This window comes from Oncorhynchus tshawytscha, linkage group LG25 (assembly GCF_018296145.1).
Source record: "Oncorhynchus tshawytscha isolate Ot180627B linkage group LG25, Otsh_v2.0, whole genome shotgun sequence".
In the NCBI taxonomy this organism is placed as follows: domain Eukaryota; kingdom Metazoa; phylum Chordata; class Actinopteri; order Salmoniformes; family Salmonidae; genus Oncorhynchus; species Oncorhynchus tshawytscha.
This window is the reverse complement of record NC_056453.1, coordinates 1,408,575-1,421,946: the sequence shown is the minus strand read 5'-3', so window position 1 is coordinate 1,421,946 and position 13,372 is coordinate 1,408,575. Positions and strand designations below refer to the sequence as shown.

The window sequence follows — 13,372 nt, the reverse complement described above, 5'->3', positions numbered from 1 at the left end:
ATATAGGAGGCTTTCAGCCAAGCTTTAGCTTTTGATAATATATACTGAACAAAAATATAAACGCAACATGTGAAGTGTTGGCCCCATATTTCATGAGCTGAAATAAAATATCCCAGAAATGTTCCATATGCACAAAAATATTATTTTTCTAAAATGTTGTACACACATTTGTTTACATTCCTGTAAGTGAGCATTTTTCCTTTGCCAAGATAATCCATCCACCTGACAGGTATGGTATATCTGAGTCACTGGCTTACTGGGGCTCTCTCATGCGTCCCTGGAAGGGATGCGTCACCTGAGTGGGTTGATTCACTGATGTGGTCCTCCTGTCTGGGTTGGCGCCCCCCCTTGGGTTGTGCCATGGGCGGAGATCTTTGTGGGCTAAACTCAGCCTTGTCTCAGGATGGTAAGTTGGTGGTTGAAGATATCCCTCTAGTGGTGTGGGGGCTGTGCTTTGGCAAAGTGGGTGGGGTTATATCCTTCCTGTTTGGCCCTGTCTGGGGGTGTCCTCGGATGGGGCCACAGTGTCTCCTGACCCCTCCTGTCTCAGCCTCCAGTATTTATGCTACAGTAGTTTATGTGTCGGGGGGCTGGGGTCAGTTTGTTGTATCTGGAGTACTTCTCCTGTCCTATTCGGTGTCCTGTGTGAATCTAAGTGTGCGTTCTCTAATTCTCTCCTTCTCTCTTTCTATCTCTCTCTCGGAGGACCTGAGCCCTAGGACCATGCCCCAGGACTACCTGACATGATGACTCCTTGCTGTCCCCAGTCCACCTGGCCGTGCTGCTGCTCCAGTTTCAACTGTTCTGCCTGCGGCTATGGAAGCCTTATTATTATTCGACCATGCTGGTCATTTATGAACATTTGAACATCTTGGCCATGTTCTGTTATAATCTCCACCCGGCACAGCCAGAAGAGGACTGGCCACCCCACATAGCCTGGTTCCTCTCTAGGTTTCTTCCTAGGTTTTGGCCTTTCTAGGGAGTTTTTCCTAGCCACCGTGCTTCTACACCTGCATTGCTTGCTGTTTGGGGTTTTAGGCTGGGTTTCTGTACAGCACTTTGAGATATCAGCTGATGTACGAAGGGCTATATAAATACATTTGATTTGATTTGATTTATATCAAGAAGCTGATTAAACAGCATAATTATTATTATTAAAGCCAGCAGCATACCACCCTACATACCACTGCTGGCTTGCTTCTGAAGCTAAGCAGGGTTGGTCCTGCTCAGTCCCTGGATGGGAGACCAGATGCTGCTAGAAGTTGTGTTGGAGGGCCAGTAGGAGGCACTCTTTCCTCTGGTCTAAAAAATATCCCAATTCCTGAGGACAGTGATTGGGGACACTGCCCTGTGTAGGATGCTGTCTTTCGGATGGGACGTTAAACGGGTGTACTGACTCTCTGTGGTCATTAAAGATCCCATGGCACTTATTGTAAGAGTAGAGGTGTTCCCGGTGTCCTGGCTAAATTCCCAATCTGGCCATCAAACCATCACAGTCACCTAATAATCTGCAGTTTACAATTGGTTCTTTCATCCCTCTCCCCTGTAACTATTCCTCAGGTTGTTGCTGCAAATGAGAATGTGTTCTCAGTCAACTTATCTGGTAAAATAACAGTTAAATTATTACACAGGTGCACCTTGTGCTTGGTACAATAAAAGGTCATTCTAAAATGTGCCTCACAACCCAGGACCTCCAGATGTGGCTTCACCTGCAGGGAGGGCTGGTGCTGAGGACTATGTCTGTCTGTCTGTAATAATGTGCCTTTTGTTGGGAAAAAATGCCTTCTTTGCTTGCTCTTTCCCAACAATGCAGTCTTCAATATCAGTAGTACTAGTTGATAATAAACAGCTAGATGGTGCCGACAGAGATGGTTGCCTCGCTTCAGGTCCTTAGAAAACTATGCATTTATTTGTTTTTTATGTGTTATTTCTGACATTGTTAGCCTAGAAAATCTCAAGTGTTATTACATACAACTGGGAAGAACTATTGGATATAAAAGCGATGTCAACGTGCCATCATTACGACCAGGAATACAACTTTCCCGAAGCGGATCCTTTGTTCGGACCTCCACCCTAGACATGCAATCTTATCCCAGAGGCCGACCCAAAACAACGCGGTCACCCTGGACATGCAATCTTATCCCAGAGGTCGACCTAAAACAACGTACAGAAACCCTGGACATGCAATCTTATCCCAGAGGCAGATGGAGCGGCCTACTGGTCAGACTCAGAAGGCGAGCACACCATCCACCGCTTCCGAGCATATTTCTCGCCAATGTACAAGCTCTAGATAACAAGGTGGACGAAATTAGTTGCCTTCACAGAAACATGGCTCACTCTGGATATGTTGTCAGAGTCCGTACAGCCACCCGGTATCTTCACGCATCGCGCCGACAGAAACAAACATCTCTCTGGTAAGAAGAAGGGCGTGGGTGTATGCCTTTATGATTAACGACTCATGGTGTAATCTCAACAACATACAAGAACTCAAGTCCTTTTGTTCACCCGACCTAGAATTCCTTACAATAAAATGCCGACAACATTGTCTTCCAAGCAAATTCTGACTATACGCTGACTAGGTGAGCAAGTTTATTAGCAAGTGCATCAGAGATGTCGTTCCCTATGTGACCATTAACACCTTCCCTAACCAGAACCCGTGGGTTGATGGTAGCATTCACGCAAACTGAACTAAATGACTATCGCCCCATTGCGCTATCTTCTGTCATCATAAAGTGCTTTCAGAAACTAGTCAAGGATCATATCACCTCCACTCTACCTGACACCCTAGACCCACTCCAATTTGCTTACCGCCCCAATAGGTCCACAGATGATGCAATTGCCATCACACTGTACACTGCCCTATCCCATCTGGACAAGAGGGATACCTACAGTATGTAAAAACGCTGTTCATTGACTACAGCTCAGCATTTAACACCATAGTGCACTCCAAACTCGTCATTAAGCCCGAGACCCTGGGTCTGTGCAACTGGGTCCTGGACTTTGACGGGCCATGCCAATGTGGTGAAGGTAGAAAACAACATCTCCGCCCGCTGATCCGCAACACTGAGGCCCCACAAGGGTGCGTTCTCAGCCCTCTCCTGTACTCCCTGTTCACCCATGACTGCGTGGCCATGCACGCTTCCATCTCAATCATCAAGTTTGCAGATGATACTACAGTGGTAGGCCTGATTACCAACAACGACGAGACAGTCTACAGGGAGGAGGTGAGGGCCCTGGGAATGTGGTGTCAGGAAAATAACCTCTCACTCAACATCAACAAAACAATGGAGATGATCGTGGACTTCAGGAAACAGCAGAGGGAGCACTCCCCCATCCAGATCGACGGGACAGTAGTGGAGTAGGTAGAAAGTTTTAAGTTCCTTGGCGTACAAATCACAGACAAACTGAAATGGTCCACCCACACAGACAGCGTGGTGAATTTTTGAAAAGTCTATGTACAGTGATTTTTGCCATTCATTCCAGTCATTGGCAGCAGAGAACTGGAAGGAAAGGCAGCCAAATGAAGTGTTGGCTTTGGGGATGACCAGTGAAATATAACTGCTGGAGCGCGTGCTATGGATGGGTGTTGCTATGGTGACCAGTGAGCTGAGATAAGGCAGGGCTTTACCTAGCAAAGACTTATAGATGACCTGGAGCCAGTTGGTTTGGCGAAGAATATGTAGCGAGGGCCAGCCAACAAGAGCATACAGATCGCAGTGGTGGGTAGTATATGGGGCTTTGGTGACAAAACAAATGGCACTGTGATAGACTACATCCAGTATGATGAGTAGATTGTTGCGGGCTATTTTGTAAATTACACCACCGAGGATCAAGGATCTGTAGGCTAGTCAGTTTTACGAGGGTGTGTTTGGCAGCATGAGTGAAGGAGGCTTTGTTGCGAAATAGGAAGCCGATTCTAGATTTAATTTTTTATTGGAGATACTTAATGTGAGAATGGAAGGAGAGTTTACAGTCTAACCAGACACCTAAGTATTTGTAGTTGTCCACATATTCTAGGTGAGAACCGTCCAGAGTAGTGATGCTAGTCGGGCAGGATGGTGCGGGCAGCAATCAGTTTAAGAGCATGCATTTAGTTTTACTAGCATTTAAAAGCAGTTGGAGGCCACGGAAGGAGTGTCGTATGGCGTTGAAGCTCGTTTGGAGGTTTGTTGGCACAGTGTCCAAAGAAGGCCCTGGTGTATACAGAATGATGTCGTCTGCATAGAGGTGGATCAGAGAATCACCAGCAGTAAGAGTGACATCATTGATATATACAGAGAAAAGAGTCGGCCCCAGAATTGCACCCTGTGGCACCCCCATAGAGACTGCCAGAGGTCCGTACAACAGGCCCTCCGATTTGACACACTGAACTCTTTCTGAGAAGTAGTTGGTGAACCAGGCAAGGCAGTCATTTGAGAAGCCAAGGCTATTGAGTCTGCCGATAACAATGCGGTGATTGACAGAGTCGAAAGCCTTGGCCAGGTCGATGAAGATGGCTGCACAGTACTGTCTTTTTTTCTATGACGGTTATAATATCGTTTAGGACCTTGAGCATGGCTGAGGTGCACCCATGACCAATTCGGAAACCGGATTGCATAGTGGAGAAGGTACGGTGCGATTCGAAATGGTTGGTGATCTGTTTATTAACTTGGCTTTCAAAGATTTTAGAAAGGTAGGGCAGGATGGATATAGTTCTTCAATAGTTTGGGTCTAGAGTGTCTCCCCCTTTGAAGACCGGATGACCGCAACAACTTTCCAATCTTTGGGGATGTCAGACGATATGGAAGAGAGGTTTGGCGGATAATTTTAGAAAGAGCGGTCCAGAATGTCTTGCCCAGCTGATTTGTAGGGATCCAGATTTTGCCGCTCTTTCAGAACATCAGCTGTCTGGATTTGGGTGAAGGAGAAGTGTGGGGGGGTGTTGGACAAGTTGCTGCAGGGGTGCTGAGATGTTGGCCCGGGGTAGAGGTAGCCAGGTGGAAAGCATGGCCAGCTGTGGAAAAATGCTGATTGAAATGATTGATTATCGTAGATTTATTGGTGGTTTTAGTGTTTCCTAGCCTCAGTGCAGTGGGCAGCTGGGAGGAGGTGGTCTTATTCTCCATGGACTTTACAGTGTCCCTAAACTTTTTGGAATCAGTGCTACAAGAAGCAAATTTCTGTTTGAAAAGGCTAGCCTTGGCTTTCCTAACTGACTGAGTACATTGGTTCCTGACTTCCCTGAACAGTTGCATATCACGGGGGCTATTCGATACTAATGCAGAATGCCACAGGATGTTTCTGTGCTGGTCAAGAGCAGTCAAGTCTGGGGTGAACCACGGGCTATATCTGTTCTAGTTATACAGTGGGGCAAAAAAGTATTTAGTCAGCCACCAATTGTGCAAGTTCTCCCACTTAAAAAGATGAGAAACACCTGTAATTTTCATCATAGGTACACTTCAACTATGACAGACAAAATCAGGAAAAAAAATCAGGAAAATCACATTGTAGGATTTTTAATTAATTTATTTGCAAATTATGGTGGAAAATAAGTATTTGGTCACCTACAAACAAGCAAGATTTCTGGCTCTCACAGACCTGTAACTTCTTCTTTAAGAGGCTCCTCTGTCCTCCACTTGTTACCTGTATTAATGGAACCTGTTTGAACTTGTTATCAGTATAAAAGACACCTGTCCACAACCTCAAACAGTCACACTCCAAACTCCACTATGGCCAAGACCAAAGACCTGTCAAAGGACACCAGAAACAATATTGTAGACCTGCACCAGGCTGGGAAGACTGAATCTGCAATAGGTAAGCAGCTTGGTTTGAAGAAATCAACTGTGGGAGCAATTATTAGGAAATAGAAGACATACAAGACCACTGATAATCTCCCTCGGTCTGGGGCTCCACGCAAGATCTCACCCCGTGGGGTCAAAATGATCACAAGAACGGTGAGCAAAAATCCCAGAACCACACAGGGGGACCTAGTGAATGACCTGCAGAGAGCTGGGACCAAAGTAACAAAGCCTACCATCAATAACACACTACGCCGCCAGGGACTCAAATCCTGCAGTGCCAGACGTGTCCCCCTGCTTAAGCCAGTACATGTCCAGGCCCGTCTGAAGTTTGCTAGAGAGCATTTGGATGATCCAGAAGAAGATTGTGAGAATGTCATATGGTCAGATCAAACCAAAATAGAACTTTTTGGTAAAAACTCAACTCGTCACATTTGGATGACAAAGAATGCTGAGTTGCATCCAAAGAACACCATACCTACTGTGAAGTATTGGGGTGGAAACATCATGCTTTGGGGCTGTTTTTCTGCAAAGGGACCAGGACGACTGATCCATGTAAAGGAAAGAATGAATGGGGCCATGTATCGTGAGATTTTGAGTGAAAACCTCCTTCCATCAGCAAGGGCATTGAAGATGAAACGTGGCTGGGTCTTTCAGCATGACAATGATCCCAAACACACCGCCCGGGCAACGAAGGAGTGGCTTCGTAAGAAGCATTTCAAGGTCCTGGAGTGGCCTAGCCAGTCTCCAGATCTCAACCCCATAGAAAATCTTTGGAGGGAGTTGAAAGTCCGTGTTGCCCAGCAACAGCCCCAAAACATCAGTGCTCTAGAGGAGATCTGCATGGAGGAATGGGCCAAAATACCAGCAAGTGTGTGAAAACCTTGTGAAGACTTACAGAAAACGTTTAACCTCTGTCATTGCCAACAAAGGGTATATAACAAAGTATTGAGATAAACTTTTGTTATTGACCAAATACTTATTTTCCACCATAAATTCATTAAAAATCCTACAATGTGATTTTCTGGATTTTGTCTGTCATAGTTGAAGTGTACCTATGATGAAAATTACAGGCCTCTCTCATCTTTTTAAGTGGGAGAACTTGCACAATTGGTGGCTGACTAAATACTTTTTGCCCCACTGTACATTTTTTTAATGGGGCATGCTTATTTAAGATGGAGAGGAAAGCACTTTTGAAGAGCAACCAGGCATCCTCTACTGACGGGATCAGGTCAATATCTTTCCAGGATACCCGGCAAGGTCGATTAGAAAGGCATGCTCGCTGAAGTGTTTTAGGGAGCATTTCTTTTCATTTTTGATTTTACCCCCTTTTCATGGTATCCAATTGTTAGTAGCTACTATCTTCTCTCATCATTGGAAGACAGGGCCTCTTCAACCTCAGGAGGATGAACACATTTGACTTGTCATCTAAAACACTCACAAACTTTTACAGATGCACAATCGAGAGCATCCTGTAACAGCGCCTGGTACGGCAACTGCACCGCCCTCAACTGTCCAAGGCTCTCCAGAGGATGGTGAGGTCTGCACAACCCATCACTGGTGGCAAACTACCTGCCCTCCAGGACACCTGCAGCACCCGACGTCACAGGAAGGCCACATTCAAAACAACAGAAATCCCACGATTAAAATTCTTCAAACATACAAGTATTTTACACCATTTTAAAGATACACTTGTTGTTAATCCAACCACAGTGTCTGATTTAAAAAAGGCTTTACAGCAAAAGCAAACCAAACGATTATTTTAGGTCAGAGACAAGTCACAGAAAAACACAGCCATTTTTCCAGCCAAAGAGAGGAGTCACAAAAAGCAGAAATAGAGATAAATTAATCACTAACCTTTGATGATCTTCATCAGATGACACTCATAGGACTTCATGTTACACAATACATGTATGTTTTGTTCGATAAAGTTCATATTTATATAAAAAATCTCAGTTTACATTGGAGCATTACGTTCAGTAGTTCCAAAACATCTGGTGATTTTGCAGAGAGCCACATCAATTTACAGAAATACTCATAATAAACATTGATAAAAGATACAACTATTATGCACGTAATTATAGATACACTTCTCCTTAATGCAACCGCTGTGTCAGATTCCAAACAAATTTTACGGAGAAAAAGCACACCATGCTACAATCTGAGTACGGCGCTCAGAGACCAAAACAACCCAAACAGATATCCTCCATGTTGTGTAGTCAACAGAAGTCAGAAATAGCATTATAAATATTAACTTACCTTTGATGATCTTCATCAGAATGCACTCATAGGAATCCCAGTTCCACAATAAATGTTTGTTTTGTTCAATAATGTCCATAATTTATGTCCAAATAGCTCCTTTTTGTTCGCACATTTAGTACAGTAATCCAAATTCATGATGTGTGATCACTAGGAGCAGACGAAAAGTCCAAAAGTTCCGTTACAGTTCGTAGAAACGTCAAACGATGTATAGAATCAATCTTTAGGATGTTTTTAACATAAATCTTCAATAATGTTCCAACCGGAGAATTCCTTTGTCTTCAGAATTGCAATGGAACTCAAGCTAACTCTCACGTGAACGAGCGTGGCCAGCTCGTGGCTCTCTGGCAGACCTCTGACTCATTCCCCTCTCATTCGCTCCCACTTCACAGTAGAAGCATCAAACACGGTTCTAAAGACTGTTGACATCTAGTGGAAGCCTTAGGAAGTGCAATATGACCAATATCCCACTCTATCTTCAATAGGCAATGAGTTGAAAACCTACAAACCTCAGATTTCCCACTTCCTGGTTGGATTTTTTCTCAGGTTTTTGCCTGCCATATGAGTTCTGTTATACTCACAGACATCATTCAAACAGTTTTAGAAACTTCAGAGTGTTATCCAAATATACTAATAATATGCATATCTTAGCTTCTGAGATTGAGTAGCAGGCAGTTTACTCTGGGCACCTCTGGGCACCTTATACATCCAAGCTGCTGAATACTGCCCCCAGCCATAAGAAGTTTTAATAATGTTTACATATCCTACATTACTCATCTCATATGTATACACTGCATTCTACACCATCTACTGTTGGTGTCAGATTTGATGCTCTGTTACCACTTGTTATGCGGAAGCAGAGAGAACCGTCTTTGTATTGGGTGACTAGTCTTTAACCTTTTTAGCATGAGAGCTACTTTTCTAGCTTTCAAATAGGCACATTCTTCTCTTCTCCTGTCCCCTGCAACTCTCAAAGTAGTGCTCTATATTTTCTGTCAATATACCTGGTAAAATAATGGTTCATAAACAACCTTATCAATCTATGATTTTTTTCTCTCCAAATCATGTTTTATATTTTCCAAAAATATGTTCTCAGTTTAATATTTCCTGATTTAGATTTCCAATTACAATTGTTCATAGAGAAACAAAGACATTGGATGTTCTGAGTCCATGTCAATGCTTAAACCTGAAATAAAGGTCTGAAATAAAATGAACACATTTTTATATTTGAGTGTAATTCTCCTTTAATTGCCATCTAGCAAGTGAGGAATGTGCTGTCTAATGTGCCGGTCTAGCGATGGCTCTGTACTGCTGCTGCTCATTTCATGGCAAAGTTTGCATACAGCAAATAATAGATACAAATTATATATTTACTCATGATATTCTTCTGCCAGGTAAGCCTACTTTGCAGTTAACTTTTAATTGAGAAGGTTTTGGGGAAAGTACTTCTGTCAACCTACAAAATGGTTATCATATCAAATGGCTACACACAGAGTGCTAGACAGAAGCACACACTACACAGACAGGGTCCCAAGCTTGGTGACGAGCTTGGAGGGGACTATGGTGAATCCAATGCTTCACATAGGTATTTGTCTTATCTAGGTGTGTGATGGCAGTGTGGAGTGCAATTGATGGTGTGTCTGGGATGATGGGTGTCATAACCAGCCTTTCAAAGCACTTCATGATTACAGATGTGAGTGCTACCGGGTGCTAGTCATTGTGGAAGGTAGCCTTAGAGCTCTTGGGAACATGAATGATGGTGGTCAGCTTGACAAATGTATGGATTACAGACTCGGACAAGGAGAGGTTGAAAAAGAATGTGAATATGCCTGCCGGCTGTTCTGCGCATTCTCTGAGAACGCGCCCTGGAATACCGTTCAGCCCGTGGCCTTACGAGTGTTGACCTGATTAAAAACCTTACCTCAAGTTGGCCTCAGAGAGCGAGATCACCCAGTCCCCTGCGTCAGAGGGGACCCTCATGCACGGCTCTGTTTTTTTTGTTGTCAAAGTGTGCATAAAATGCATTGAGTACGTTGGGGCAGATCATGGCTGGGTCTTCCTTTGTAATCCGTAATGGACTGTAGTCCCTGCCACATTCGGCGGGCAGTGGAGCTTGTAATAGGATTCCACCTTGTTCCTATATTGTAATTTTGCTTGTTTGATGGTTCTTATTGTGCTTGTTTGTGCCCTCAGCCTTAGCCTTGGGGTTGGCTGTGGTAGCCCTGTGTGCGGTAGCCCTGTCCTTAGGCTTAGCGCCAACCTCTGTGTTAATCCAGGGCTTTTGATTGGGGAAGCAGGGATCCTTCACTGTGGGGACAATGATGGCAATATATTTCCAAATTAAGCCAGTGACGGAGGTGGTTAGCTCATCAATGCTATCGGCGGAGTCCCTGAACATATTCCAGTCAGCGCTAGGAAAGCAGTCTTGTAGCATATCTTCCGATTCAGAGGACCATATCGGAGCAACGGAGCATGTCATGGGTACTTCCTGTTTGAGCTTTTGCTTGTAGACAGGAAGCAGGAGTATATAGTCATGATCTAATTTGCAGAAGGTGGGATGAGAGAGGGTCTTGTTTGCTTGCTTGTGGATAGCGTAACAGTGGTCTAGGACTTTATCGCCCCTAGTGGAGAAGGAGATGTGTTGATGTGTTGGGCAATATGTGACTTAATGATGGGGAATTAAAATCATTGGCAACAAGGAAAGCAGCCTCCGGGTGCATGGGTTCATGCTTGTTTATAGCCTCGTACAGTTCGTTAAGTGCCATCTTGTTAATTTTCTTGTCTTGAGATGGAATATATACAGCAGTCACGATAACAGAAACTCTCTCGGTAGGTAGAAGAGTTGGCATTTGACCATCAGGTATTCCAAGACGGGTGAACAATGGGTCGAGACTTCCACTGTGCTAGTCAGCACACCATTTCCTTGAATCCTTTGAGTTGGATAGCCATGGGGGGTTTCTTGTCCGAAAGTTATGTTTCAGAAAAGCAGAGAATATTGCAGTTACAAGAGTCCCATTGATAGCAAATCCGCGATCGGCGTTAATCCATTTGAATTATGAAAAGACTGTACATTGGCCAATAGAACTGAGAGAAGAGGTGGCCTGTTTTCCCTTTGCCTTAATCTCGGCAGGGCTCCCCCCCTCCTGCCTCTTTTTCTCTGGCGTTTCCTCTTAGATAGCCCAAAACCTGGGTCGGAATTAGGCAATGAGCCTAGGGCAATAAAGTCAAAGTTGAAGCCGGAATTGAGGTCAGTAACTGCCATTCTCATTTTTTTCTGGTCGATAATAGTTATAGTGTCTACATTTTGTGCAAAAAGGTTAAGATAAACATCAAACGAATCACAAAATAGTAAAGTTGGGTATACACTCCCAACAAGGAGTACTATAGACACACACACAAAAAAATATATATATATATTTTGTTTGTCCATTCTGTGAGACATTCAAGTTGTGATTTTGCATGCAAATGGAACATCAATAATGCTGGAATCACCCATGTTTAGGAGGGGCTATGGAAGAGGAGCGTGGCACAGCCTGTCAGGATAGCACAGATTGGCCAGGGAGAGGAGACTTACATCCACCATCCCAAACACACAGGGAGGGACAGTGACAGACAGACAGACACTTACTCCTTGTTATGCATCACAAAACAGTCCCTGAAGCATGGTGATAAAGCCATACAGTATATGCATTACTAGCTACCATTAGAAGACACAAGACAGCAACAGTATAGTGCTCTTGCCAATAAAGACAGGTTTCTCCATCTCTAAGAGTTCACACGTCACTTCTTCAACAAAGGGTGCTTCTCTTGACCCATTTTCTAACTGAATACAGTGAGCACTCCCTCCCTACACAAAGCTTTGCCTACCACCATGAAGCATTCCCTACCATCGTGAAGACGTGTCCTGTTTGGTGATGGTGCTGTGATACCAGGCATTGTAAGCGGGTGAGCCTGCTTTTCCTCCACTATATTCTCTGTGTCACTTATTCTAATGACTGGAATCTGTGTCTGTGGCAGAGAATGTGTAACCTTGCATTGGCCTTTCCGTTTGGAGAGCTTCACAGTGGAGCTGCTACACCACACACACCATTACACCACGCATGACGCCCTCTCTTTCATCTGCTTTATAACGGCCTTATCTGCACTCAGCAGCTTCATAACATACAGTAAACACAAAAAAGACACAATGTTCCAAAGTAAAGGAACTAGTTGAATCTGCTGGTGGAGCCAAAAGGACAAAAATAATACAATTAGAGGAACATTTCTCACTGTTATATTTTTTGACTGGTTCATTCAAACCCGTTCTGGACGTAACCTCCAACATGGTTCTGTTCAGGGATGAAATTCTTCCTTTTATCCATGCTTACCTCAATCCCTGCCTCATAGTCAGAGGTGTCCAGTAGGGTGACCTTGAAGGGAACAGTCTTTGGCCGTTTGGAAGTCTTCTGGGGGGACTTGGGGGTCTTGCTTGGGGTGGTCTTTTCTGACACGTCGTCTATTTCCCTGTGGTCGTCGATCAGTTTGGAGTCCTGGTCCTTTACATAGGGACAGTCATAGTCACAGGTGAAATTGACAATAAATGAATGTCTATTATAATTATGGCCACTAAACATGTGCAAATATCTGTCAATGGTTGATGTAGGACGAGATTGCGTGTGATCTAACCAGGAAAAACAAAGGCCCTAATTGTGGTATAGATTGAACTTCCTCTGCTCTCCTACCTGTTTGGCCATCTTTGCGTCTAAAGCCGAGTCCTGCATGCCTGTTGCTGACCCCTTCTGCCAGGAGGACTCTTCGGCTGCCTTCTTCACCTGTGACTCAGAGCCAAGCTCTGTTGGCATAGCAACCTCTCTTTAACCTGGGGGAAAATAACACAAAAAAAAACGTTTTAGTCTAATTCTAAGTCTTATCAATATGAAAGTAAAGTGGCCTGCATGATACAAAAAGAGAGTTTGCTAAACAGTAGGTGGTGCCAAGATGGTGCCAATACCAACTAGGTACTCCTCAGGCAGTAGTGATGGCAAGGCATGACATATCAAGATTACATTTCAAAATGGCATATGTTAATGTGATTCATCTCTTGTGGTATATATCCCTTGCCTCCAGAGCCATATACAGCAATCACAGAGTGTGTGACAGATAACCAGTACTGCATGTGGTAGCAGTGAAAGAACCCCAACCTCATTCAATAAGAACCTACTGCCAGGAGCACAGCATCACTGTTAGTTCTGCTTCCTGTGATGACTGGCCGCTGAAAACCGCCTTGTCGTCAAGGACACTCACTTTATTTCAGGAATCTCTCAAATCAGACAATCCATATTTTATTTAAGCAAGCA

At 44.1% G+C, this 13,372-nt stretch overlaps 2 protein-coding genes across 13 annotated transcripts in view; one reads left to right on the top strand and one right to left on the bottom strand.

Annotated features, from left to right (window-relative positions):
- The window catches only part of ccdc186 (coiled-coil domain-containing protein 186), a 1,196,038-nt gene that overhangs the window by 708,007 nt on the left and 474,659 nt on the right, over positions 1–13,372 (top strand). The gene's annotated exons all lie outside the window — the stretch shown is intronic.
- LOC112220408 (band 4.1-like protein 1) overlaps positions 1–13,372 on the bottom strand; it is a 166,959-nt gene that overhangs the window by 79,574 nt on the left and 74,013 nt on the right. For all 11 annotated transcript variants that reach the window (XM_042305863.1, XM_042305870.1, XM_042305867.1 and 8 more), the window contains exons 2-3: positions 12,758–12,894; positions 12,404–12,571 (exon numbers count right to left, since the gene is read on the bottom strand). In XM_042305863.1, the coding sequence (XP_042161797.1) occupies positions 12,404–12,571; positions 12,758–12,877 (288 nt within the window). In that variant the 5' untranslated portion in view covers positions 12,878–12,894. The remainder of the gene's footprint in view (positions 1–12,403; positions 12,572–12,757; positions 12,895–13,372) is intronic.